This window comes from Microtus oregoni, unplaced genomic scaffold (assembly GCF_018167655.1).
Source record: "Microtus oregoni isolate MIOR12 unplaced genomic scaffold, Mior012 000021F_ref0000039, whole genome shotgun sequence".
Lineage (NCBI taxonomy): Eukaryota > Metazoa > Chordata > Mammalia > Rodentia > Cricetidae > Microtus > Microtus oregoni.
This window is the reverse complement of record NW_024543080.1, coordinates 18,304,514-18,331,468: the sequence shown is the minus strand read 5'-3', so window position 1 is coordinate 18,331,468 and position 26,955 is coordinate 18,304,514. Positions and strand designations below refer to the sequence as shown.

General features: G+C 44.5%; 1 protein-coding gene across 2 annotated transcripts; it reads left to right on the top strand.

Moving 5' to 3' along the window:
* The first annotated feature begins 211 nt into the window (after positions 1–211).
* Rest (RE1 silencing transcription factor) lies at positions 212–24,130 on the top strand. Of its 2 annotated transcripts, none has more exons than XM_041671425.1 (4): positions 212–518; positions 2,606–3,509; positions 11,573–11,656; positions 18,265–24,130. In XM_041671425.1, exons 2-4 carry the CDS (start codon positions 2,615–2,617, stop codon positions 20,745–20,747), a joined length of 3,462 nt encoding a protein of 1,153 aa, XP_041527359.1. In that variant the 5' UTR covers positions 212–518; positions 2,606–2,614; the 3' UTR covers positions 20,748–24,130. The 2 variants fall into 2 exon arrangements, with proteins under 2 accessions (XP_041527359.1, XP_041527360.1); XM_041671426.1 differs by lacking the exon at positions 212–518 and adding an exon at positions 1,049–1,135.
* Positions 24,131–26,955: the final 2,825 nt, after the last annotated feature.

The window sequence follows — 26,955 nt, the reverse complement described above, 5'->3', positions numbered from 1 at the left end:
ATGAGCCTAGGGCGGGAGTGGGAGCCAGGCGGATTAGGTGAGCTTCCCCCGAGGCGCGCACCCAGCCAGCCCTAGAGAACTCATCAAGCCCTTGGGTCGAGGGGCGGGGCGCGCCTAGCGGTCACGCGCGTGGGCGGGGCGGGGGCGTGTCCGCAGGCGCGCGCGGCCGGCGAGGGGGCGTGTCCGGCGGACGGGCGGGCGGCGGCGCGGGCCGGGTGCGCGGCGCAGCGTCCTGTGCTGGAATGTGCGGCTCCCGCGAGCTCGCGGCGCAACAGCAGACCGGGCGCCGCCGAGGCCGCGGGCCCCAGACCGGGGCAGCGGGGAGCTCTGCGACGGCAGGGCGAGGGCCGGAGGTCTGATCCCGCTCCCCGATCGCCCCGCGGGTTCGCGGGCCTCGGCGCTCAACTTTTCCCCTCTCTCTCTCCCCTCCCCCGAAAGTCCAGCAACAAAGAAAAGGAGTTGAGAGCGACGGCAGCGGCGACGCGGGGGCTGCGGTCCGTGGGCGCGCAGGCGAGAGGGTAGGACGTCGCGGACTTGGGAGGGCGGCGGGCAGGCGCGGAGCGGCGCGAGGCGCTGTCCAGGGCTGATCTGCAGATACTGTGGCTCGGGCGGCGCGGCGGGCGGGCGGGGGCGGGATCGGGTTACGGAACGAGTCACGGGCTGGGCCGGGGGCTGGTGCGGAGCGGAGGTGGGGGCACCGGTCCTCAGTCGAGCTCGGGGCGGCCCTTCCGCAGGGCGCTGGGTGTCGGGGCGGCGGAGGCCGGAGCGCCGCTGCTGGTGGCCGCGGTCCTGAAACTTCCCCTCTGCCCGCCCTCCCCTTCTTCGCCCGGGGCCCACCGTTCCGGGCCCCGTCGGCGTCCCAGGCTCGCCGCCCCCTCCCCCAAGCCGGGCCAGGGCCGGAAGGCGACCGCCCCGTTTGACTCAGCCCGGGGCACGGGCGGCGCCGCCGACGGGCTGGACAGCGATTTCTGCGGCCCGCGCTGGCTCTGCGCGGTGGGGGAGCGAAGTTCGCAAACTTCCGGGCGCGGGGGCGGCGGCGGCCCGCGTGGGGCCCCTCGGAGAGACCGGGGACCGGCAGCCTCGGGAGGGCGCCTCCGAGCCCCGGCACAGGCCCGAGCCGGACGCCGGCGGCGAGGTAACTTTCCGACCCGGTCCTGCCCGGGCTCAGCGCGGGCGGCGGGGGAGGGGGCTGCGGGGCCGCGGCCGGGCGGAGAGGCGCCTCTAGGGTGGTGGGCAGCGCTCGAGGGCGAGAGCCGAGGCACCGCCCGCGGCTCGGTGGCGGAGAGGAAGCAAGAGGGCCCAAGTTTGCAAAGAGCTGCTTTGTGTTTGGTATTTTGAGAAAATGGCCGAATGCCTATTTCAGTTAGGAATGCCGCCGCCGAGGCCGGCGCTGGTGGCAGCAGCCCGTAGGAATTCCGTGCAACACGTTGCGCTCGGGCTCTGCTTGCACAGCCTTCCCGAGAAATGTGGGGATTCCTTGGAGTGTGGCAACTGGGGTTCATGAGGAGCTTTAAGTGGATGTTTGGGGGGTTCAGTTTTGGAATCTGTGGGACTGTTAAACCAGGGGAGGAGAGCTGTGGCCCACTGCTTCCTGTGATGGCATTCGACTCCAACTTTTTGTTGGGGCATGTAACTGAGAGAGCGAGCTTGTGTTTAGACGCTTGGTGAAACGGACTGCTTTTTGTATTTTCGGTTCTAAGTGTATGTTTTAGTACTTTTTGCATGTCTTGCCTTTACTACTTTGCAAGAGGACACTGCATTCCAGGCTAGCACCTTTTGAGAGTAGACGTTGAGACCATTTAAAAACTCGAACTTGTTTTCAAGAAGGTGATCTGTAATGGCTTCCTCTAGGCAAGTAGGCCAAGTCAAGCACAATGCGCCAAAGTTGCTGGTTGACGTGTTGAGTTGCACGGCTCTTAGGGGAGTTTTCAAACAGAAAAAACGCTTCAAAACTTCCCCTTTTGTGGGAAAAGGGATCCATAACCACCCCTTTAAGTTAAGAGTCATCAAAAAAAAAATTAAAAGTTGGTTGGTTTTTCAGTTTATTCTTTTAGAGTTCGTTGAGTTTTCTGGAAGAAATTAAATTCCACCCTTCCAGATTCCTTGATGTATTCATTATACGCATAGAATCGCTTGTAGATTGGAGGGGGGGGGTTCTCATTCCGACCACTGAACTGTTGAAAGGGAAAATGGGGAGAACAATAGTTTACTATTCAGGGCTTTGAAACAAAAGTTATCTTAGTTGACATTAAAAATGTTTAACCACCAGAAAAAGGTTGACACACTTGGGCATGCCAGTGGTAGACCTAATGCATGAAAGAGTTGCTTTTTTTTTTTTTTTGAGTGTAGGGAAATAGTTATTCATTTGTATGCTTTTGCGGCTGCAATAAAAGGTAATTGAAAATTACCAGCAGTCTTGCTCAGCCTTCCTAGGTAGGATTGCAGGCAGGCAGCACCATTCCCCGCAAGAGACATATCTTAAATTTGTTGATAGAAGTGAATGAAGCTCATTGAGCTGTAAAGGGTACATTGGAAAAATGCTTGCTTTAGCTAACGAGGACCGGATTTAAGTGGTATTTTTTTTTTTTTGTTACACTTTATTCAGTGTGCAGTTATGGCCACCCAGGTGATGGGGCAGTCTTCTGGAGGAGGAAGTCTGTTCAGCAGCAGCGGCAACATGGGCATGGCCTTACCTAGCGATATGTATGACTTGCATGACCTCTCCAAAGCTGAACTGGCGGCACCCCAGCTCATCATGTTAGCCAATGTGGCCTTGACTGGGGAAGTCACTGGCGGCTGCTGTGATTACCTGGTGGGTGAAGAAAGACAGATGGCAGAATTGATGCCTGTGGGGGACAACCACTTCTCAGATAGCGAAGGGGAAGGACTTGAAGAAGCGGCCGAACTCAAAGGTGACCCCAGTGGGCTGGTAAACGTAGGACTGAGAAGTTTGGAGCTCAGTGCAGTGGAGCCGCAGCCGGTGTTTGAAGCATCAGCCGCCCCAGAAATGTACAACTCAAGCAAAGACCTCCCTCCCGAAACGCTTGGGACGGAGGACAAAGGCAAGAACACGAAGGCCAAACCCTTTCGCTGCAAGCCCTGCCAGTATGAAGCTGACTCCGAAGAGCAGTTTGTCCATCACATCCGGGTTCACAGTGCGAAAAAGTTCTTTGTGGAAGAAAGTGCCGAGAAACAGGCCAAGGCCAGGGAATCTGGCTCTTCCACGGCCGAGGAGGGGGATTTCTCCAAGGGCCCCATCCGCTGTGACCGCTGTGGCTACAATACCAACCGGTATGATCACTACACGGCTCATCTAAAACACCATACCAGAGCTGGGGATAATGAGCGTGTCTACAAGTGTATCATTTGCACGTACACAACAGTAAGCGAGTATCACTGGAGGAAACACTTGAGAAACCATTTTCCAAGAAAAGTCTACACGTGTAACAAATGCAACTATTTTTCAGACAGAAAAAATAATTATGTACAACATGTTCGGACTCACACAGGTAAGAAAACTTAAATTTTATTTCACAAAATGTGTGTTTTTTTTTTAAGCTTAGATCACGTAAACCAAACACTAGTTTACAAGGGGAATTGAGGATTTAGAAAAAAAAAAAAGCCTACTGATTAAATTTGTATAGTTTGTCAAACAAAACTTTCAAACTTTATTACTCCCAGTTTTGGTTTTCTGGTTTTGTCTTTGGGAATAGACTATAGCTCTTGAAACTCATTGTTGGCCTCAAACTCTGATCCCCCCCCCCCCCCCCCCCCCCCCCCCCGCTGGAAGTAAAGGTGTTCCATGCTCCACCCTTTCTCTTTCCGGAACAGGGTCTCTGGTGGTCCATACTGGCCTTGAACTATCCTATAGCTGAGGTTGTTTAATTTCTGATCTGCAGTTGAATTGCAGACGTGTGTCACTAGGATTCTGAAGTGGGAGACGGAACACCGCGTCTTGTGCCTGCCAGGCAAGCATTCTCACTACTGAAGCTGTGTGCTTTTTCCTTTTCTCTACTTTATGTAAAGGAGTGGTTGGACTGCTTGTCTGTGAGTGCACTGCGTGTGTGCAGTACCTTCGGAAGCCAGAAGAGAGCATTGGCTTCCTGGAAACCCAGTGGAGAGTTTTGTAGATGCAGAAAAGTGAACCTTGGGTCTTCTGCGAGAAAGAACAGCCACTGAGTGCTCTTTACTGTAGAGCCAAGAGTAGAATCACTGCAAATTGAAGCCATTTTCCTAAGAGAGCAAGCAAACACACCCATGAGGATTACTTTGCAGACAGAAACAGCATTTGTTCAGAGTATCTTGATGGCCTACAGGTTGCGAGGACTTTCTGGCCCAGAAGTCAGGAATTCTTAAGGTTAGTGTAGCTCAGTAGTAGAGCACGTATGTTAGAATGCTTCATGTTGTGTCTTCAAGCATCAAAAAGAAAATTTTCAAAGTGGCTGGAGAGATGGATCAGTCTTTAAGATCGCTGCTGTCCAGCAGTTAAGAGCACTAGCTCTTCTAGAAGACCTAGTTCAGTTCCCAGGACCTACATGGCAGCTCACGACTGCAACGAAGTCCCAGGACATACATGCAAGACAACACCAATGGATATAAAATAAAAATGAATAAGAAAAAAATAGCTGGGAGGTGTTGATGCACGCCTTTAATCCCAGCACTTAGGATACAGTGGCAGATGGATCTTAGAGTTCGAGGACAGCCTGGTCGACAGAGCGAGTGACAGGATAGGGACCCTGGACTATTATACAGAGAAACCCTGTCTCAGAAGAAGAAGAAAAGCAAAAGTATTTTTAAACAAAACTAACCCCACAAAACTTTAGGGTCCAGGGTCGTGCCATGTAACCCACTTGTGGATTCGAACTAACCCAAGTTGTGGCTTCAGTCTCCCGGAACCTTCTTCAGAGTTTGAAACATGCTGTAGAGATGGCTTTGTGTACAAGAATGCTGCTGCTCTTCTGGGGGTCTGAGTTCAGTTTCCAGCCTTTATGTTGGGTGGCTTCAGGACCTGTAATTCCAGAGGGATTGGTCCTCAGTGAGCAGGAAGAAAGAAGGCATCTGAGGCTGCTTGATTGTTTGTTTTTTTTTTTTTTTTTTTTTTTTTTGACACAGGTTTTGAAGGTCTCTGAAGTACAGGCTAGCTCTGGATTCCTGAATCCATTAGCCTCCAGACTATTTGGGGGATTATAGGTGTGAGGTACTAATGGTGTCAGTTTTTCCAAAATTCGTTATTATACCGTTTGTTGTAAGTATATAGTAGTTTTCCTCTGTACAGAGTGGTGTTGCCATTACTACAGTCCTGTAAGATAGTCCAAAGAAATTAAAGCCCTCAAGGCCAGCATTTGGGAGACTGAGGCAGGAGGATCTCCTAAATTCAAGGACAGTTTAGACTACTTAGACCACAGCTTAGTGAGTTCTAAGAATTTCAGATTTTATCTTTTTCTGATACAGCTCACACAGGAGTGCTTACAAACCTTGCACAAGGCCCAAGGTTTGACTCTTAACACCTACCCCCACCCCTAATAAATAAAAACAAATACAAGGACTGGCCAAAAAAAAAACAAAAAAAACCCAGAAAATGCTTACCTCACCTTTAGTGACTACAGTGAGCTCAGGAGCTCAAGGTTCTTCTTTGCTGTTAGAGGCAGCCCTGGGCTTGTCTTCAAAATTGCTTATCAATGTAGTCTCTTCCTGTTTTCCCTCAGTCCCAGTTATCTGCCACCACAGTCTGCTGGGAAATGCTTATATGGAGATTCCTTTTTTTGTTAGGCAATTGTGTGTACGACCTTGGCTGGCCTCAAATCACCAGGTATGTCTAGCTGACCCCAAAACTCCAAACCAATCTTTGCTCTTGTATTCTCAGTGAGTAGATCGCAGGCCTGTACCACCCTGCTCAAACTTGTTTTGTGAGACTCCTTTTGGGTTCCTTCAGGAGTAGCTTTGTGGCCCTGCCTTGAATTCTGGCAGTCCCGCTCCGGATGAAAGGTGTAAGCCACAAAACTCTGGCCAGCCTTGAATTCATCCTACCTCAGCCTTCTGATGAGCACGTCGACGGGGTGGAGCACGTCGACGGGGTGGATCTATTAGATTTACCTGACTTACATCTTGATGGAACATTTGTTAGGGCCTAGAGCATAATCAGTATTTTTCAGAGTTGATTAATTTTATGAGGATCAACCAATACCGAGAATGCCACTCTGCATATGTATACATAGGACAAAATGGCAGGGATGTCCTTAGCTATTTCGGAAATTGTGCTTGGGTCCCAAGCTGAAAATTCATTTAATGAAAAATTTTCTTTCTTTTTTTTTTTTTTTTTGGTTTTTCGAGACAGGGTTTCTCTGTGGCTTTGGAGCCTGTCCTGGAACTAGCTCTTGTAGACCAGGCTAGTCTCGAACTCACAGAGATCCGCCTGCCTTTGCCTGGGATTAAAGGCGTGCGCCACCACCACCTGGCATGAAAAATTTTCTGAAACTCAAGTTTATTGCTGCAAGTGGTGGTGCACACCTTGAATCTCAGCTGGATCCAGGACAGTTAGGACACAAATCCTGCCTGGGAGGGGGTGGGAGCCGGCAACAGGGCGAAACAAAACTAATCCTCTAGTCTACAATTCTTTTTTTTTTTTTTAAATTATTTATTATGTATACAGCATTCTGTCTGCATGTATCTCTGCAGGCCAGAAGAGGACACCAGATCTCACCACAGATGGTTGTGAGCCACCATGTGATTGCCGGGAATCGAACTCAGGACCTTTGGAAGAGCAGACAGTGCTCTCAACCTCTGAGCCATCTCTCCAGCCCCTAGTCTACAATTCTTTTTTTTTTGGTTTTTTTCGAGACAGGGTTTCTCTGTGGTTTTGGAGCCTGTCCTGGAACTAGCTCTTGTAGACCAGGCTGGTCTCAACTCACAGAGATCCGCCTGCCTCTGCCTCCCGAGTGCTGGGATTAAAGGCGTGCGCCACCACCGCCCGGCTAGTCTACAATTCTTAAGAGCAAACACTAATCCAGTCCGTGCTAAACATAATAGTAATTTGAGGCATATATGCAGTTGGAAAATAGGTTTGTGTTTTTTTTTTTTTATTATTATGTATACAATATTCTGTCTGTGTGCATGTCTGCAGGCCAGAAGAGGGCACCAGACCTCTTTACAGATGGTTGTGAGCCACCATGTGGTTGCCGGGAATTGAACTCAGGACCTTTGGAAGAGCAGGCAGCGCTCTTAACCGCTGAGCCATCTCTCCAGCCCTAGGTTTGTGTTTTGTAATGGCACCATTGTGTTTCCAGTAAGTCTAGAGACAGTTCCTAGCACTGTCTGAAATGGAGCCAGGGATTGAGGCAGGTTTATCGAAAGTTCCTATGCACACACGAACACCAAGGTGCTTTGTGCTTTGAGGACCTGGGGCTAGAGAGGGCCAAGACACCTTAGATTGCATGTCAGTTGTAGTTCAGCCTGTCCTGGAGCTATTTAAATTAGTTTGGTCTGGAATTCACAGAGATTTTCCTGCTTCTGCCTTCCAGTGCTAAGATCAAAGGCTTGCATCACACATGACTCAGATTTTTAATTTTATTTCAGAAACCTTAATGTTGCCAGTTTTTGAAGCCTATTGTTTATGAAGTGAGAGCTTCTTGGATCTCACTGCAAGTGTGTGTATGTATATATACATATATGTGTGTATATATACACATTAATATATAATTTATATGTAATTACATGTAAGCATTAATATAATTATATATTAAGCTAGTTCTAGGTTAGCCAGGGCTACATAGTGAGACCTGGTCTCAAACAAAATTGGTACAGAGCAGGGCTGGAGAGATGATGGCTCAGCAGTTAAGAGCATGGCCTGCTCTTCCAAAGGTCCTGAGTTCAATTCCCAGCAACCACATGGTGGCTCACAACCATCTGTAATGAGGTCTGGTGCCCTCTTCTGGCCTGCAGGCATACACACAGACAGAATATTGTATTCATAATAAATGTTTAAAAAAATGGTACAGAGCATACATTCAGGTCATGAGTGTTTTGTTGAATAACTACGGTTCATTTTGATAAATTGCTGTTGGTTTATACTGATAGACCATGGAAGACAACATGAGCTGTTGGTTTATACTGATAGACCATGGAAGACAGCATGAGCGCCCCAGAACTTTGACTTAGTAATTGTACTTAACACCCAACTGTTCTTTTACATTTAGAGCTGGTAGGTTGTAGTCAGACTTTGACTTAGTAATTGTACTTATCACCCAGCTGTTCTTACGCCTTTAGAGCTGGTAGGTTGCCTCTTTAATCTACTGGAAGCTAAGGGGGGGGGGGGGGGACCATTGTTTCAAAGTCAGCCTGGGTTGCACAGTAAAGCCCCGTCTTAGAACCATAAAACCAAGAAAATTGCTAAAAAGTTAAGGTTTTTTTCTTTTTCTTTTTTTTTGGGGGGTGGAGCTTTTTGAGACAGCGGTTCCCACAACTAGCTCTTGGAGACCAGGCTGTCCTTGAACTCACAGAGACCCACCTGCTCTGCTTCCCAGGTGCTGGGATTAAAGACTTGTGCCACCACCACCCAGCTTTATTTTTATTTATTTATTTTTTTTTCGGTTTCTTGAGACAGGGATTCTCTGCTTTGGAGTCTGTGCTGGAACTTGCTCTGTAGACCGTGCTGGGATTAAAGGTGTGTGCCACCACAGGTTGGCGAGCTAAAGTTTTTTTTTTCTTTTTATTTTTCTCTATTTTTTGAGTTAAAGTATTTTCAACAATAAATTTCACTTTGTTAGCTGAGTGTGGTGATATACACCTTTAATCTTAACAATTGGGAGGCAGAGGCAGGCGGATCTCTGAGCAATTTCCAGGTCAGCCAGGGCTATGCAGAGAAACCCTCTCTCAAAACCACACAATAAATGAATAAATGAAAAAAATAATAGTTTATTTTTGTGTTTTCGAGGCAGGATTTTTGTGTGTGCCAGGACCCGCGAGCACAGGGCCTTTCTTCGGAAGAGCTCCTTTTCACTGCTGAGCTGTCTCTCCGGTCCCCCACTGTTTGTTTTGGGGGGTAGCATCTTGCTGTATACTCTGGCTGAAGTTGAGTTCCAGAGTTTCTACTTTAGCTCTTAGGCACTGAGTGTTGTAAGCACATGGTAGTCATATCCATTTTAATGATTGTTTTACGTTTAGGACTGTGTTATCCATTGAACCATTGAACTTTGAACCTTTGCTTTTAGCTTTTTTCCTTTTTTGGGGGGGTGGGAGTGGGGGCTTGAGGGACAGGTCTCCTACAGAGCCCTGGAACTCACAAATCCTGCCTGCCTCTACTCCCTGAGAGCTAGGATCACCACACCCAGCTCTTTGCTGGAGATGACCCCAGCTTTCCATGTCCTGAACATACTCCCTACCTTTGAGCTATGGCCCGACCTTTTTTTTTTCCATTTTCTAAGTGTGACAATGTAGCGTTTTGATCGTCTAGCTATTTGGATGTTGAGTTTCTGCACTTCAGACATTGCTGCCTTGTCAGATCTTTCATTCTATCCTTCAGTCTTAGGAAGTGAACTCAGGTTGACATGTTTGGCAAGGCAACTGCATTTGCCTGCTGAGTAGCCTTGACAGTCCTGAGCTGGGCTGCTAATGCAGGCCTGTTTTGTTTTGTTTTGGAGGAGACTGAGGCAGGATCACAAGTTCAAGGCCTGTGTTGGCCACACTATGAATTAAAGGCCACCCAGGGCAATTAACTAAGACCTTGCCTCCCAATTAGAATCTTTTGTTAGTGCTGTGTCACCAGCACCTACATAGATAGCTTCAGCTATCCTCAGTTTGTACCAACTCATACAGAACACCTATGGACTAATATATATATATTAAAATTCTGTCTTTGCCTTGATGTTGTGTAGCCTAAGCGATCTTCCAACTCTTGATCCTTTTGCTTCCCTCCAAGCACAGGGATTATAAGCATGTGCCACCCTTGGCTAGAGTTGCTGCATTAGGCTAGTGGTCACATGGTTGAGTCTTCATTGACTCTTTCCCTTGTGTTAGGACTTGAACTCAGAGCTTTACATAAACTCTTAGGTTCTACCATTGAGCTGTATTACTTTGAGGTCAGTTCACACCATCTGTAAGGGCATCATGTGCACTGGGTGTGCATATGTGAACACAATTAAATGTAATAAACATGAGAAAAAAGCAGTAGCATCAGGAAATTCTTTTTGTTCATTTCATGGTACTCAGGGCTTCAAAAATTTGGACTGCATGCAACCTCAGCCAAGATTTGTGATTTGGAGACAATCTTAAAATGTAGTTCTGGTTTCTTTGGATTTAGGTGGCTACTGGTGGGGACTTGAACTAAATTTGACATTACATTAGACACAAACCCCTAGGATTTTGTTTGGGGGAAATACCCCCACCCCAACCTCTCCAGACAGAGTTTCCCTGTGTAACAGCTCTGACTGTCTTGGAACTCAAAGATCTGCTTGCCTCTGCCTCCCAAGTGCTGGTATCGAAGGTGTGCGTCAATAGTGTTCAGTCAAGGGAAAAAAAATCTTCAAAGTTAACTCCTTGAAATGCAGTGTGTGTGCGCGCGCTCGCATCACCATCCCTGGAATTCTGGGTGTTAAATGGGAGCCACTGAAGGTAGGCTTTTTTTAGTTCAAGGAAAAAAAATTTGGATGCCTCTTAAACAGCATTTTGGTTGATTTTTTTTTTTTTTTTTTTTTAACACTGAGAATTTTGTTTACCTTGAAAAATGTTTTTATATGCCACATGCATGTCTGCGTGAGGTCAGAAGAGGGCCCTAGCCTGGAACTGAAGTCATGGATGGTTTAGCTACCCCATGGATACTAGGGACTGAACTGGAATTCCCTGCAGGAGCACCAGTTGCTCTTAATTGAGCTATCTCACTGGAGCTGCTGTTCATTTTTGACTCTCCTATAGGTCATGCTGCTCAAGAACTCTTAGCTGTCAGTGTATCTAGCCCCTCCCACTTCTCCCCTACAAGCGCTATAGGTTCTCTGTACTACTGTGCAGATCCAACTTACCCAACTGGAGTAAAGGTCTGATTCTGCCACTAGTGGGAGACGAGGACTTTTGTTGTAAAATACTGAGCTATGATTATGATGGCTTACATCTTACAGTCCCAGCTCATGGGAGGTTAAAGGAGAAGTTCAGGGTCATTCATTCTAGCCTGGGCTATGTAAGACCCTGCCTCAAACTAATTTTCTGGACAACACAACACAATTTAAAGATACAGTGAAAGTGTATGGTCAGAAGTTTGGCAGATACCCGGTATTGAGAGACTGAGTTAGAAAGATCACAAATTCATGCTTTTAGACCCTGTCTCAAAATAAATAAAAATGGAAAATGGCTGGAGGTATTTTTTTCTTGGAATGGTTGTATAAATCTGTACTCAGGCAGAGGCAGGAGGATTGAGTGTTGGCTAGCCTGGACTATCTAGGAAAACAACCTGTTTCAAATTCCAAAATAAAACCTAGCCAGACCAACCCCAAAACACCCAAAAACATATGGGAGGGAATAGTTAGACTGCTGAGAATTGTTTTTGCTCGACTGTTAAATCTTAAACATTATCGTTATAATTTTGCAGGAGAACGCCCATATAAATGTGAACTTTGTCCTTACTCGAGTTCTCAGAAGACACATCTAACTCGACACATGCGTACTCATTCAGGTTGGTACGAAATGATAGCTTCAATTTCAGTAAGCTATCTTTGTATTTATTTTACTGTTTCAAACTTCTTTATTAAAAGCATTACTTTTAGACCTGTAACTGAATTGCTTATAACTTAATGTTTTTGAGGATCTTTAAAAAAGTTTGTTTTTTCTTAGATATAGTCTTATAGTGTAGCTGCTGCTGGCCTGGAACTCAGAGATTCAGCTGCCTCTGCCTCAGAAGTGTGAGGATTAAGTGTGTGTCGTCATGCCAGGCAGGGCTCTGCCTAAAAAAAAAACAAAACCAAAATGAAGTGGGGAGGATAAATCTGTGTTCTCATAAATCAGGCAAAGGTTTTCTGGGAAGGTTTCCTTTTTTTTTTCTTCTGAAGTTTTATTTTGAGACAGGGTTTCTCTAGCTTTGGAGCCTGTCGTGGAACTAGCTCTTGTAGACCAGGCTGGCCTTGAACTCATGGAGATCCTCCTGCCTCTGCCTCCTAAGTGCTGGGCTTCTGGAACTGAGTTACAGATGGTTAGGAGCTAACTACATGTGGGTGCTGGGAACTAAACATGGGTCTTCTACAAGGGCATAAATTACTCTTAACTGCTGAGCCATCTCTCTAGCTCTTTGTAGTTTTTAGAACTCAGAAGAGTGCTAATATTTCAATAAAAGAGCTAGGCATGGGGGCACATGCTGTAATCTGCACTGAGGCAGGAGGTTAACCCCAGTAATAAAAAGGCAGTACATTTTGATATAACCCTAGTTAATTTTTGTCATACAATTTATTTGATCATGTTTTCCCTTTCCCAGCGCCGCAGATCATCTCCACATCCCCTCCCACTCATCTTTATGGTCTTTATCTGATTTAACCTAATCTTATTACTTTTATTAGTATGTATTTGTGATTGTATGGGATGCACTCAGGCTGGAAGTGGGTACTGGATCCCTTGCTGCTGGAGTATACTGGTGTTCATGAGTTATCTGATACCGGTGCTAGGATCTAAACTCTGATAGAGCCTTCAGCCCAGATTTTACCTGTGCTCTACCTTTGTAATTGTGTCTTAGAAAACTTAACATTTCTCAGTTATCTCCTGTATAAACTTGGTTGTATTATAGAGTCTGACTTGATTTGGCCCTTGTATATTTAAAATGCTGGCATCTGCTAAGCTTTCACTGCTTGACTGAGCTTCATTTCCAGGCTCCTCTTAGTATCTTTTCAGACTTCCTCCTACATTGGCTGGCCTGGAGCTTGCTCACTGTGCTCATGTGGGTCAGGCTAGTCTAGTTCTTGCTCTGCCTCCCAAAAAGCTAGGACTAAAAGCCTGCTCTACCACACCTGACCTTGCCAGCCTTGCTTTTTCTTTTTTTCTCGTGACAGGGTTTCTCTAGTTCTGGAGCCTGTCCTGGAACTAGCTATTGTAGACCAGGCTGGTCTCGAACTCACAAAGATCCGCCTGCCTTCAGCCTCCCGAGTGCTGGGATTAAAGGCGTGCGCCATGGCCACCCGGCGGTTGCCAGGCTTTCTTGATCCTACATGCTTGCTATGTACTCAGATATCTTCCCAAGCTATTAAATTGGCTACATAAAGATGTACTGGTGGCTCACGCCTTTAATCCACCCTGCACTCAGGAGTCAGAGGCAAATGGATTTCAGAGTTTGAGGCCATTCTGGTCTGCAGAATGAATTCCAGGACAGCCAGGGGTTACCGCTTTTGGGTACTTCCTGATTCATTCTCCAAGGGCAATTAAAAGGGTCTTGGGTTTGGTGATATGAGGATTAATATTCTATAGAGAGCTTTACTTAGTTCTTTAATCCATTCCAGCCCTTGGGAGACAGGCTGTTGGAACTCTTCTAGACCAGTCTGGTCTACATAGACCCTGTCTCAAAAAGCAATAACAACATGTAGAATGGAGGAGGATGTAGCTCAGTGTAGTGTGGTTTCACAACATTGTACAAGACCTGGATCAATCCCTAGCACTGGACAAGGAAAAAAAAAAGAGCATTGTGTTAATTCTGTCTTTTAATTGCAATATGTAAGTTCTAGACATTGAAAACATAGTTATTTTCCTCTGCAGTGGGTCTCCCTTTCTGGATGTCCACTGGCTTTCATGTCAAGTCAGTTTTTTTTTCCTGGTCAACTGGAAATTAAATCTTAAATGCTTGACATTTATCCTGTGAGACAGTTTATTTGAAGTCACCTGTGGCTAACCCGTTACTTACGGTGATGCAGCTCTGGTTTAGAAGGATTCATATATAAGAAATATATATATGAATATATTTATATAAATATTTTCTTCTTGATTGGGCAGTGCTCAATGTTCTCTGTGGTGTCTTACTCTAGTTGATAATCTTTGCCTTTTCTTTGGGTTTGTTAATACTGTCTGGAGTTTTCTGCTGTGTTTAAAAGATATAGTTATCAGCAATTGTTATACTGTGCTAAGTAAGTATTGTTAATACCTATTGATATTGATATGCATACAGGGTACTGAAAATTACAGTCTTAATGCAAATATGCCAGTCTTTATTTATAGATGAGGACACGTGCCTAGGCAGGACAGAAAAGGACAAGTGTCTCTGAAAATAAGAAGTTAGAATTCAATTCCCAACTGTCCCAATTTAAATAAAATTATAGTTGCTGGGGCTATGGTGCAGAGAGAGCTCTACCGCTTGGTCAGAAGTGTGTGTCTGGGTTCTTCCTAAAGCAGCATAGAATACATATTTATAATCCCACTGCTGGGAAGTAGAAGCAGGAACATTAGAAGTTCAAGGCCTTTTTCAGCTGCATATTTAGCCTGAGGCCTGACTGGGTTTTATATAATAGCTTTTTTCAAAATAAAGGGCGTGGGGGTTTAGGTGGCTCAGTTAAAAGTGATGTTCCGGGAGTCTGATCCTGTAGAATGTATGTACCACCACACTCAACACACATGTCTATATAGCACTCATACAACAATACAGCTTTTCTTTTAAAGTATATTCCCTTTTCCTCTGTTGAGACGGGTTTTTTTGTGTAGCTCTGGCAGTCCTGAAACTTGCTCTGTAGACCAGACTGGCCTCAAACTCAGAGATCCTCTTGCCTCTGCCTCACAGTGCTGGGATAAAAGGTGTGCACCACCACACCCCAGCTTGTTTTTTATGAATGTGAATTGGAAAAATAGATTTTATTGGAAGAATATATTTTATGGCACTTTGGGAGCTTATGTAGGTAGCTTTTTATGCTTTTCTGGATAGAAAGGTTTTTGAAGGCCCCGTGTTGGATGCTATCTGTTTTAAGCTTTTCTACCCTAATACAGGGTGGGGGAGGGGAGAAAGCATGGGATAGAGGACAACCAGAACAGTTACTGGCTTTCATACTTGAGACATCAAGTCATTATTTCCTGAGTAAAGGATTTGATGTCTTGGACAGTAATATGCAGTGAACACACCCTAGACCAAGTATGCTATAGACAGTCACTCCCCGTGTCAAACCTATTTTAAATGAAGGACCAGGAGTATGCTTGAATTCTCTGACCTTTGGTCAGGGTGGAGCGAATCCACCTCTGCATCGTCTTAATGTCCAAAACACCAAGTAACCACGTTGTAGGTCAGAGTGTGTAGAGACACCTGTTGCCAACAACGTTGAGAGCAAAAATAAGCTCAAACTCTCTGATGTCCAGTTAAGGTGGAACAGACTCACAACTCTGGGCCCTCACAAGAGTGAGACTTCTATATATTTTCCTTTCATTCAAGTCCCACCCCTCCTTTTAATCTAAATCTATTTGTGTCTATATAGTGAGATCAAGACCAACCTGAGATATATGAGACCCCATCTCAGCCTCTCAGAGATGGCTCAGCTAGTAAAGGCACCTGCTACAGAACCTGATGGCCTGGATGGGAATTGAACTTTTTTTCAATTACAGTTTATTTGTTTGTGCATGTCTGTGGGGTACATATGCTATATCAGTCATGCATGTGAAGGTCAGAGGACAGCTTAGAGGACTTGGCTCTTTCACCATGTGGATCCTGAGGATCTTCCTCAGTCTTAACTCCCTTTTATCCATTCTTCAAGTTCCCTCCTTCACTCCAACCCCTTCCTCAGCCAATAGACAATTAGGATTTCTTTAAGCGTAGGTAGGAAGTTATTACTTGAATAAGGGCAGCTTAACTTGTTAGCTGTACTGCTGAGAGGTTATGACTTCATCCCTAGCAACTCATTAACTGCCTCTTAACTACTCAGGAAAGAGTGGGGCCTTCTGTGCTCCTCCTCCATTTGTCTGGAATGTTGATGACTGCTATCTTAGACGTACGGGTAGTCACAAATGACTTCATGAATATAATGTCCTGCTGTACATCCTCTATTCTCTGTCTTTTCCCCTTCTGTGATATTCCCCGAGCTTTGGATAGGATAACATAGATGTCTTATTTAGGGCCAAGCATTCCACTATCACACTTTGGCCTGCTACAATGAAAGTTTAGGAAGCAATTTGATGACATGATTGTTGAAAACTGTAGTAGCAAGTTCACACCTAGGGTCAATGACCTCCCTAGAAACTGCTCTTGTTCAGTACCAATTTTTTTTAAATATTTATTTATTATGTATACAATATTCTGTCTGTGTGCATGTCTGCAGGCCAGAAGAGGGCACCAGACCTCTTTACAGATGATTGATTGTGAGCCACCATGTGGTTGCCAGGAATTGAACTCAGGACCTTTGGAAGAACAGGCAATGCTCTTAACCACTGAGCTCCAGCCCTCAGTACCAATTTTTGTTGTATTTTGAAACCTCGTTTCTTTGTGTAGTCCTGGCCATCCTGGAACTACAGTACCAATTTTGAAGATGACAGTTAATAAATTAGTAACTTAATTATTTATTTAATAAATTGTGTATGTCGACATACATTCAATGCTTGAGTGTGGAGATCACACAAGGACAGCTTGTGAGTTTCTTCTGCTTTCTATGTGGAACTTTTTACTAAACTTTTACTAAACGTTTACTAGAAGTTTTGGTAAGAAATCTTAACCAAGGGGCCATTTGCTGTCTCTCTTAAGAACTGTTATTCAACAGAGTTGGGATTATAGATGTGTGTCACCATGGCAGGTTTTATGTGGAATTGAATCTAGGAGTTTGTGTTTTGTTTGGGGACAGGGTCTCACGGAGCTCAGACTGGCCTCTCTTTTATGTAGGTGCAGGTCACCTTGAAGATGGTTTTTCAGAGTAGTACTAGCAGTGACACTGCAGGACCAAGTGGAGATAGATGTGTGTGTGTTGTAGAAAGAAGCACAGTGACACCCAGGGCCCTGTGCTTGCCAGGCAGGTTGATAGACTCTGCTAAAATGCCCTTATTGACGTCAGATACAGTGGTCCTCCTGCCTCAGCCTCTGGAGTGGCAGCAATTACAGGTATCGCTCCCATGCCTGACTGAAATGCTTGGATTTTTTTTTTTTTTTTTTTCGAGACAGGGTTTCTCTGTGGCTTTGGAGCCTGTCCTGGAACTAGCTCTGTAGACCAGGCTGGTCTCGAACTCACAGAGATCCGCCTGCCTCTGCCTCCCGAGTGCTAGGATTACAGGCGTGCGCCACCACCGCCCGGCCCAATGCTTGGATTTTAACATGGAAAGAGTTGCCATTTATCTACAAACCTAATTTGATATACCTGGGCAGATGTTTTTGGGGAGATTAAGGATTCTGTCAACAGATATTTCTAAAGTTGTAATCTTTAATATTGTCATAGTTAAGCTTCATGTTTAATTTTGCTTGTGGTAAACTTGGATAATAATGCATGAGAATGTTTAAAAGATTAATTTTCATAAATGTCAATTTCCATTTCTCTACTATGCATTCCATTGGACCGGTGGGGTATGGATACCAATTGGTAATATTTACTAGAGTGTGATCTAGTTGGGTATGTATTCAGTTAGAATGTTTTTTTGCTTTTTTGGGCGGGTGGGCTTTGTGATTATGATTGTTTACATACTGTATTTATTTGTATGCCAGTCCTCATTTAGTTAGTTTCTTTGCCCCTTTTATAGAGAAATTAAGAGAAAAAAAATCACTAAGTTTTTTAGTTGACTTTAGCCTTATTTTTGCTTTAAAACAGTTACTAGGTCTTAGAGGAACTTGCTCACCTCTTGTTATGAGTAAAGGGTTAAATTTACTCCCTCAGGGTCAGGAGAGCCTTAAAAATGAGGCATATAGTCTGGAACTATAGCTCAAAGTTAAAGACTCCTCTCCAGATTGACTTTACAAATATATTTTATATTATGTTATATTTTAGTTTTAAAGAATTATGGAGGATGAGGAGCAGAAAATTAAAAACTTTTCTCTTGGAGTAGCTTTGTCCCAGAGCTGGCATCCAGAGCAGGTCTTTGCTTCTGGGTGGAGCCTGTTCTTTAATAGTGCCAGATAGCTAACTTCATAAACTGTTTTGAACATAATGGTTGACTGGGTTGATTATTCCTTCAATTTATTTTGAGAATGAAGCCTCCATCCCAGATAGAGAAAAGTTACACAAATAAATACGGAAAATATAAGGTGCATGGTCATGTCTTTCCAATAGATGGCCTGGTGATTTTACATGTACAACTCCTAAGGATATTTTAATGCTGGATTTGTGTCTTCTCTCTGTGGTAACATCTCATTTTTACCTTTAGGTGAGAAGCCATTTAAATGTGATCAGTGCAGTTATGTGGCTTCAAATCAGCACGAAGTGACCCGACATGCAAGACAGGTTCACAACGGGCCGAAACCTCTTAACTGTCCTCACTGTGACTATAAAACGGCAGACAGAAGCAACTTCAAAAAGCATGTGGAGCTGCATGTCAACCCACGGCAGTTCAACTGCCCCGTGTGTGACTATGCAGCTTCCAAGAAGTGTAATCTACAGTATCATTTCAAATCTAAGCATCCTACCTGTCCTAGTAAAACCATGGATGTCTCAAGAGTGAAACTGAAGAAAACCAAAAAGAAGGAGGCTGACTTGCATAATAACAACATCACCAATGAAAAAACAGAGATAGAGCAAACAAAAACAAAGGGGGATATGTCTGGAAAGAAAAACGAGAAACCTGTAAAAGTAGAGAAAAAAGAGAAGAAATCTTGTGGCAATGTTGCAGTGGTCCAGGTAACTACCAGAACTAGGAAATCCGCCACAGAGACGAAAGCAGCGGAGATGAAACACATAGATGTAACTACAGGTAATAGTTCAGACAAACTCAGTAAAGCCAAGAAAAACAAAAGAAAGATGGATGCTGAAGCCCATTTCCCAGATGATCCTGTGAATGAGGAACCAGTGCCGAAAAAGAAACAGAAGACAGAGAGCAAATCCAAAAACAGATCTGAAGTGCCAAAAGGGGACAGCAAAGTGGAGGAGGGAAAGGGGGACAATAAAAAGCATAATGTTCCCATTAAGAAAGGTACAAAGAAGAAAACTGTAAAAAGTAAACCAAGTAAGAAGGGCAGCAGACCTGCTCAGGAGACTCAGAAGGAGACAGCTCAGACAGAGCCTCCCTCCGTAGAGCTGACTCACGGGGAGGTCTCTCCAGTTCCTGCTCAGGTTGTGGTCACTGTGACAGGGTCTACTCAGACAGGGCTTCCTTCTCCCATGGATATCGCTCACACAGGGCCTGTTCAGATGGAGGTTTCCCAGACAGGGGTTCCTCAGGTGGAGCTGCCCCCTTCAGTGGCGCCTGCTCAGGTGGAACTGCCATCTCCCATGGAGACTGCTCAGAGGGAGCTGCTCCCTCCAATGGAGCCTGCTCAGAGTGAGCTGCCATCTCCCGTGGAGCCTGCTCAGAGTGAGCTGCCATCTCCCGTGGAGCCTGCTCAGTGTGAGCTGCCATCTCCCGTGGAGCCTGCTCAGTGTGAGCTGCCATCTCCCGTGGAGCCTGCTCAGTGTGAGCTGCCATCTCCCGTGGAGCCTGCTCAGTGTGAGCTGCCATCTCCCGTGGAGCCTGCTCAGAGTGAGCTGCCATCTCCCGTGGAGCCTGCTCAGAGTGAGTTGCCATCTCCCGTGGAGCCTGCTCAGAGTGAGCTGCCATCTCCCGTGGAGCCTGCTCAGAGTGAGCTGCCATCCCCTGTGAAGCCTGCTCAGAGTGAGCTGCCATCTCCAATGGAGCAGTCATCTTTGCTGGAGCCACCTCAGGTGGGACATTGTCAGAAAGAGTTGCCTTCTCTTTTGAACTATGCTCAAATGGAGGTTGTGCAGACAGGGCCCACTCACATGGGATCTGTTCAGGAGGAGCTTCCTGCTGTCATGGAACCACCTCTTCAAGTCAAGCCCATTACTAAAAGGTCATCTCCCCGAAAAGATAAGACGAAGGAGAAGTTGAGCATACGGCGTGAGATGCTGCGGCAGGAACAAGTCCTTATTGAAGTTGGCTTAGTGCCTGTTAGAGAGAGCCAGCTTCTAAAGGAAAGCAAGAGTGCACAGGGTCGCCCAGGCCTGTCTTCATCACTGCCAAAGGGAAACTCAAGAAGAGAAGAGGCACCCAAGGACCAAAACATCTCTGAGGGGGAAGGAATCGCCCCTCTCAAAGTAGGGACTGAGGAAGCCTGCGAGAGCCAAACTGAACTTGTTGCTCCAAAGGACTCTACCAGTGTGTTATCCTCTGAGCAAAATTCAAAAGTGCCAGATGGTGAAACACTACATGCTAAGTGTCAGACAGGTTCAGTTGGGGCTTGTGAAATTGAAGTGGGCACTGAGCAGAACACAGCAGACAACGTCCCTGTGAAGGGCTCAGCAGTCGGGCCAGGGTCACCAGTGCCTCGTCTCCCGTCAGCAGAACGTGAAGTGGCATCCGCAGCTGTAGTGGCCTCACCTCCTATCACTTTGGCTGAAAACGAGTCTCAGGAAATTGATGAAGATGAAGGCATCCATAGCCACGATGGTAGCGACCTGAGTGACAACATGTCAGAAGGCAGTGATGATTCCGGGCTGCATGGAGCTCGGCCAGGGCCACAAGAAGCTGCTTCAAAAAACGGAGAGGAAGGGTTGGCAGTTAAAGTAACTGAGGGAGATTTTGTTTGTATTTTCTGTGATCGTTCTTTTAGAAAGGAAAAAGATTACAGCAAACACCTCAATCGCCATTTGGTTAATGTGTACTTCCTTAAGAAGGCAGCTGAGGGGCAGGAGTAGACCGGAAGTGCAGTTCTTGGTGTAAACACGTCTCTGCTTCTAGTTTAAGGCAGGAGGCAAATGCAAGCTTGCTTTAAGTAGTGCCCAGTGCTGATTTTGAAGCGACATTCTTTTTCTTAGGACTGTGTCTTATCTATTGACTGTTGCATAAATCTTAGCAAAGCCTAGGAGGTTAATGTAAGGAAACAGACACTTAAATCTGTTAGCGTGTGCAGTCGAGTGGAAAGAGGAAGGCAAGATGGCAGAACATTGCTTCTTGCCTTGTTCACCTGCAGCCTGTCAGTTTTTTATGTCTTTTTCACTTTAGTTTCTATTTTTAGTTCCTTGTTCAGATTGATAAAAATTGGCGTAGCAAATTACTTGAATTTGCCTGCTTTATATAAATAAAGTTAGCACTTTAAAGTTTCTTTAGATCACAAAAAAGACATTTAAATTGAAGAAAAATTCTTTGAACAGTGGACATTGTATCTGTCCAGGTAACTGCTTCCTGACTTAATGGTCAATATGTTGTGTTTGTATGTTAATCATTATAAAAAGTGATTTTTGGTGTTTTTTATTTTGGTGCTTTACTGGCTTAATATGTTGCACATGGTTTTTGTTTTTTAACCTATGCAGTTAATTCCTCCCCCCTAGACATAGCATTGTGTTTGATAGTAACACTTTATCCATATATGCATGGTTTTTCTTTTGGGGGTGTGCTTTTAGGCTTGTTTGCAAAGGGCCGTTTTCCTTTTCTTTGCAATTGTCTTTTGCAGAACTACAGTGTGTGAGGTTATGAGCAATGGAACATGCAGGTTCAATCCATTGTTTTTTTATTTCTTACTTTAATTATAACTGCTTATCTATGCCAGAATCAGTTTCATATAAGTTATTTTGAATGGCGAGCATATGCGTAATTCACAGCTCTGGTCTGACTTTTCCAGTAAGCCATGAGATCCCATATTGACAAAATTTAATCTCATATCAGCCATTAAGAGTTTTTTTTTCTTTTGCTGATTCTAGCTTATCTCTTAGAAAGTGATAAATTGTTCTTTGAAGAGTTTATTTTTTCAATAGATAGTTGACGTTGGGATGGACGCTTAGCTGAGTAAAGAACTCCAAGTGATTGGTGGAAACAGCAAATTTGGAACCAGACATAGTTACTGTTCAAACTATAGAATATCACTTGTGAGGAAGCCATCATGGTCACATGGCTAATCGAGAATGGAGTGCTAACTTCTGGCCAACAGCTGCATCTTCCAGTGAGTACCTGAACAGGGCTGATGTTCATACTTCTCAGGGATCTCCACAGACTCGTGGGTGTCCTCACTGCCCCTGTGAGACAGCCTCTGTACAGGAGAGGCCTCCAGCGAATTGCAGCCATCCTGGTGTCTTCAGTGACATTGCTGAGAAGCCGCACGCTCCAGAACTGGTTCTGTGCTCTTTGGTCAATGCCAGAACGTGAATTAGTCCAACTTGGGATGTGTTTTTTACTGGTAGTAGCTACAAAGTACGATCCCAAGTGGGACTTGTGACATTTTGGTGGTCATGTTCTGTTTGGACATAACCTCTGTGTATTTCATTTATTTTCTTTTACCTGGCGATCTCTGAGCAGGCTTCAGATTTTGACAGTTCATGAAAGATGACAAGCATTAATGTATGTGTGAAAAGCTTAGGGAAATTCTGAGTGAAGTTATAGTTAAAGTTGGTTGAACTTGGGATTGACTGGGAGGCCAAAGATTTAAAAAGCGGAAAATTCTCTCAAAACACAAGTTGTGTGATAATAGTGTGTGCTTTGTGTGTGTGAATGAGGATTTGTAAATGTTGAATTCTAGGCTCCGACAATCATTGTCAGTGCAGATCAGACTGCAAGTATTTATGTTTTAAAACTTAAATTATAAAGCTAGTTAAGTCTTTCTAACAACTAGTTTTAATGTTCATGAGCACGTTTTACCTATGTTACCTATTCAAGATGTTGGAAAAGATGCATCGCAAGCACAGGTGGAGGCTGGGAGCTAGCTGGTTTTGAGGAAGAGGCCTTTGTGGAGTCTTTCCTATAGTAAAGGAAGGAAAACAGTGCCTTCTGGGACTAAACTAAGTTTTAATTTGAGATTAGAAGTCAAAAACAAAAATATAAAGGAAATTGAAACCTCGTTAAATTGATCTTTGAAGCATTGAAATGAAATTGAGTGGGACTTTGAGGCCTTCTTCCAGAAAACAAGGACTTGGTTGCCAGGCCTATATTAGGCCTAAACCTTGGTGCCATTGTTTACTTAAATTTTTTCAATGGAAAGTACAGTTTGGAGTTCTTCCATTTGAAAACTGTGACTTTTGCATGGGATTGTTTGAATCTTGTTTTCTAGTCTCTCTTCTTGTCACCAACTTCATAGTCTGAAGGTAGATTTTTCTCTTGATAAAGGAACAAAAAAAGTGAACATCTTATTTGTAAATTGATATCTAGTAACTAGTGTTAAACTTGAAATGGTAGAATTCTTTAAAGCCTAATTTTTGGTAGCCTTAGAAAGATGTATCTTAATTATTTTTGAACCTGTATTCACCTTGTTTTTTCATATATCTTAAGTTATATTTTCTTTTCAGAGCTGCTTATTTGGGGCTTTTTTTTTAAATTGAGGCGTAATTCATAAAAGAGGGTACATTGTTTTGATGATATTTTTACAACGTTGGCTGGATGTCTTTAGTCTTCCAAGAAGGGCCATTTTACTTTTAGAGTTACTTTACTTTTAAAGTCTTGAGGTAACACTTGGACCACTTTGCATGTAAGCGCTAATGCAAATTAAAACTCAAGTTGACCTCAAGCAGTTCACTCTATGAATGTTGACAGCAAAAAGAACACTTAGCTTGTTGGGGGCTGAAGAAATTTTTTTTTTTTTTTCAAAAATCAAGGTATACTCTAGGGTTTCCTGGTCGACCTCAATAGATAAAGTTCAGAAATGCTCTGGATGTGTTAGGTTTACAGTCTACATACACGGCTGGCTAAGTGAGATGGCTTTTACAGTTCTGCATGTATCCCTTAGGCTTCCCATTAGTTACTGAACCCCTAAAACTGGTATTGTAATATTACAACAATGTTTTGCGCCAATTTTATAAACCTTTACAGTGCAATATGTGTTACTTTTCTGAGGCAAACCAAAGGTGTATTTCTCAAGGTTCTGCTGCCTTCAGCAGCGTTTGGAGGATCTTTTATACATTTGTAATAGATAGAAATAAACCAGAAATGCAGTTTTCATTTTTCTGTCTTTCTTTTTTTTTTTAATTGTAAACCATGTACCAAGTTTCTGGTCAAGATTGTGTAGGATAAGTTAAACATAATTGCATTCTATTAACCAATATGAGTGTATTTCTTATGCATATAGTTACATTGAAATAAAGTTCTAAAAACACGAGGCCTTTGTTTATTATTGGTGTATCAAAGAAGCCAAGATCAACTTTTTTCTATAACTGCAAGTACATTATACCTTGATTTTTCTTTCCTTTTCCTTCAGTGCTGAGAATCAAACACAGACCTTGTAGGCACAAATGACTCCATCGCTGAGCTATGTCTCCAGTACAGTGTATTTAAAATTTCTAAGGCTCGGGCTGGAGAGTTGGCTCAGAGGTTAAGAGCGTTGCCTGCTCTTCCAAAGGTCCTGTGTTCAATTCCCAACAACCACATGGTGGCTCACAACCATCTGTAATGGGGTCTGGTGCCCTCTTCTGGCCTGCAGGCATACACACAGACAGAATATTGTATACAGAATAAATAAATATAAAAGAAATAAAATTTCTTAGGCTAGCTGGAAAGACAGTAGTGGCTAGCAGGCATAGTGAGTAGGCTTCTGGTGGTTTTTGGGTTGGGAGCGACACTGGTGTTAGTGACGCTATTACACCTTCACAGTGAGAGAGGGGCTAGTGCACTCTGACTGCGGCTGACCCTGAACTGGAGGACTGCAGTTTACATATGCTTTTATCTGCAGATCTCTTAGGTCTGAGACACTTCAAGCAATTAAATTTGTTGTACAGAGACACAAGCTGTGAGTTTGGTTGTTTAAATGGGGGAAATTTATAACGTTTTTTTTGTTTTTGTTTTTTAATTTTATTTATTTATTGTGTATACAGTGCTCTGCCCACATGTATTTCTGCAGGCCAGAAGAGGGCGCCAGACGTCTTTACAGATGGTTGTGAGCCACCATGTGGTTGCTGGGAATTGAACTCAGGACCTTTGGAAGAGCAGGCAGAACTCTTAACCACTGAGCCATCTCCACATCCCCTTTATAACACATTGTTACAGCTAATCTAGAGACAGACCAGGATTGTTTTTCTGGGTAGCCCAGGGGCGTGGGCTCCTCAGCTGCCTCCAGACTCATGCTCCCTAAGAGAACGGAGCCTGACGGGCACTTGGGACCAGCCAGCTCACCACCCTTTGACCTGCCTGAGCTGCAGTGCTGCTCAGCCGACTGCCAGCTACTTCTGTGTAACTTAATGTGTTCTAAGGAAATGCTGGCGAATGCTTTATAGCATTAGTTCATTTCATTTTCTCCTCACCAGGGGCCATACTGCAGTGCAGTGTGCAGTCTTTGGAGAGGTAGAGGCTGGGGAGAAACTGCCAAGTTCAGTTTTACTCAGCGGTTTCTTCCTATGCAGTGTAGCCGTCTAAAGTGTCCATATCCCTTTCCAGTAGCCAGGCCTGAGGTGAGCAGACTTTGGCCCTGGTCTGATGAAGGTCTGATGAAGGGAGGGGGAGCTAGAAGTATTCACTGAATCCGCTATTTTAAGATCCTACTATCTGTAATGGGGCTGAAAAGGAAAAGGTTAGCATTCCTTGTTCTGTGACTGAGGCTTGCCACTCCCTTCTGCAACTCTAGAGCCATATGTTAACCAGGCTTAGGTGTTGGCATGATTTAGAGAGGGCAGAGTTGAGAAACATTGACTTTTGTAAACCATCAAAGAAAAAGATGGCATTTAGTAATTTGAGAGTAAATCATAAGATAAGGGAATATTAAGTATTGGTTATCTATAGATGAATTTGTGGCCTGCGGAATGATTCCTTAGAAATAAAGTACAACGTTTTTTTTTTTTTTTTTTCTTAGTGGAACTGAGATGTTACATGGGACAAGGTAGATGAAATTAGAAACAAGCCAAGTAGCCAAGCTGTGGCGGCCCACGCTTTTAGTCCCAGCACTCGGGAGTCAGAGGCAGGTGGATCTGGGTGGGCCATCCTGGGGTACAGAATGTTTCAGGACAGTCAGAGCTGTTACACAAAGAAACCGTGTCTTGAAAAACAAAACCCAACAAGCCAGCAAGATTTTTTTGCATTTCCCATTTACAGTGTATCTAATTTGATCAGTAGTTTGTGTTAGAATTTCAGCCTCGTACTCTGTCCGTGGTACTCGGCAAGCTCTCCAGCAATACGGAATAGTTCCATCAGCCAGGAGAGAAAGCACTAGCAATGTAAGTTATCTGAGGTGGCGAGACTCGGAGAAGTCACAATGGGACACTAGTTAAGGCTTTGGGCTGCTTTGCTGAAGATGAGAGGTATTTTGTACACTGTGTGTACTTTTGGATGCCCAGGGTAGAATTGTATGAGATGGCAGTTGAAACGCTCAGAGAATTCACATGCGGTAGCAGAATTTCTAAAGGCCCCTTCATCAATCACGTCAACCTGAGTTTGATAGACACTGGGATTGTACATACACAATAAAAAATGGGAAATTGGGCCTGGAGGTGGTGATGGCATACGACTTTAGTCCCAGCTCTCAGGAGGATCTCTGAGTTATAGGCCAGCCTAGTCTACAAGTGCTAGTTCCAGGGTAGGCTCTAAAGTTACAGAGAAACCCTGTCTTGAGGATCCCCCCTCACACACCCAAAGAAAAAAAAAAAAGGAAAAAAAGAGAAATGATGGAGGATAATCAACTTTAATCTTTGGCCTCCAGTTGTGTGCATCCACATGCATAGACTGCAGACAGACAATAACAAGAGGGGCTGGACGGTGGTAATCGGTTTTAGTCCCAGTACTTGAGAGGCAGAGGCAGGTGGATCTCGAGTTCAACACCAAGCTGGCATACAAAGCGAGTTTCAGAACCTCCAGAAACCCTGTCTGGGGAGATAAAAAGGGGTGGGTGCGGAAGAGATGGTGCAACCGTTAAAAGCACTTGCTCTTAAAGGGGACCCAGGTTCTCCTAGCACACCCATGTGCCAGTTAAATACCTTTGCGCCACGTGTAGGGGCTGGG

What these genes read in the sequence shown, in the direction of transcription:
- Rest (XM_041671425.1), top strand. Translation starts at nt 2,615, where the DNA reads ATGGCCACCCAGGTGATGGGGCAGTCTTCTGGAGGAGGAAGTCTGTTC. An exon ending in ACATGTTCGGACTCACACAG is followed by an intron (nt 3,510 to 11,572) that starts GTAAGAAAACTT and finishes ATAATTTTGCAG; the next exon opens with GAGAACGCCCATATAAATGT. An exon ending in ACACATGCGTACTCATTCAG is followed by an intron (nt 11,657 to 18,264) that starts GTTGGTACGAAA and finishes TTTTACCTTTAG; the next exon opens with GTGAGAAGCCATTTAAATGT.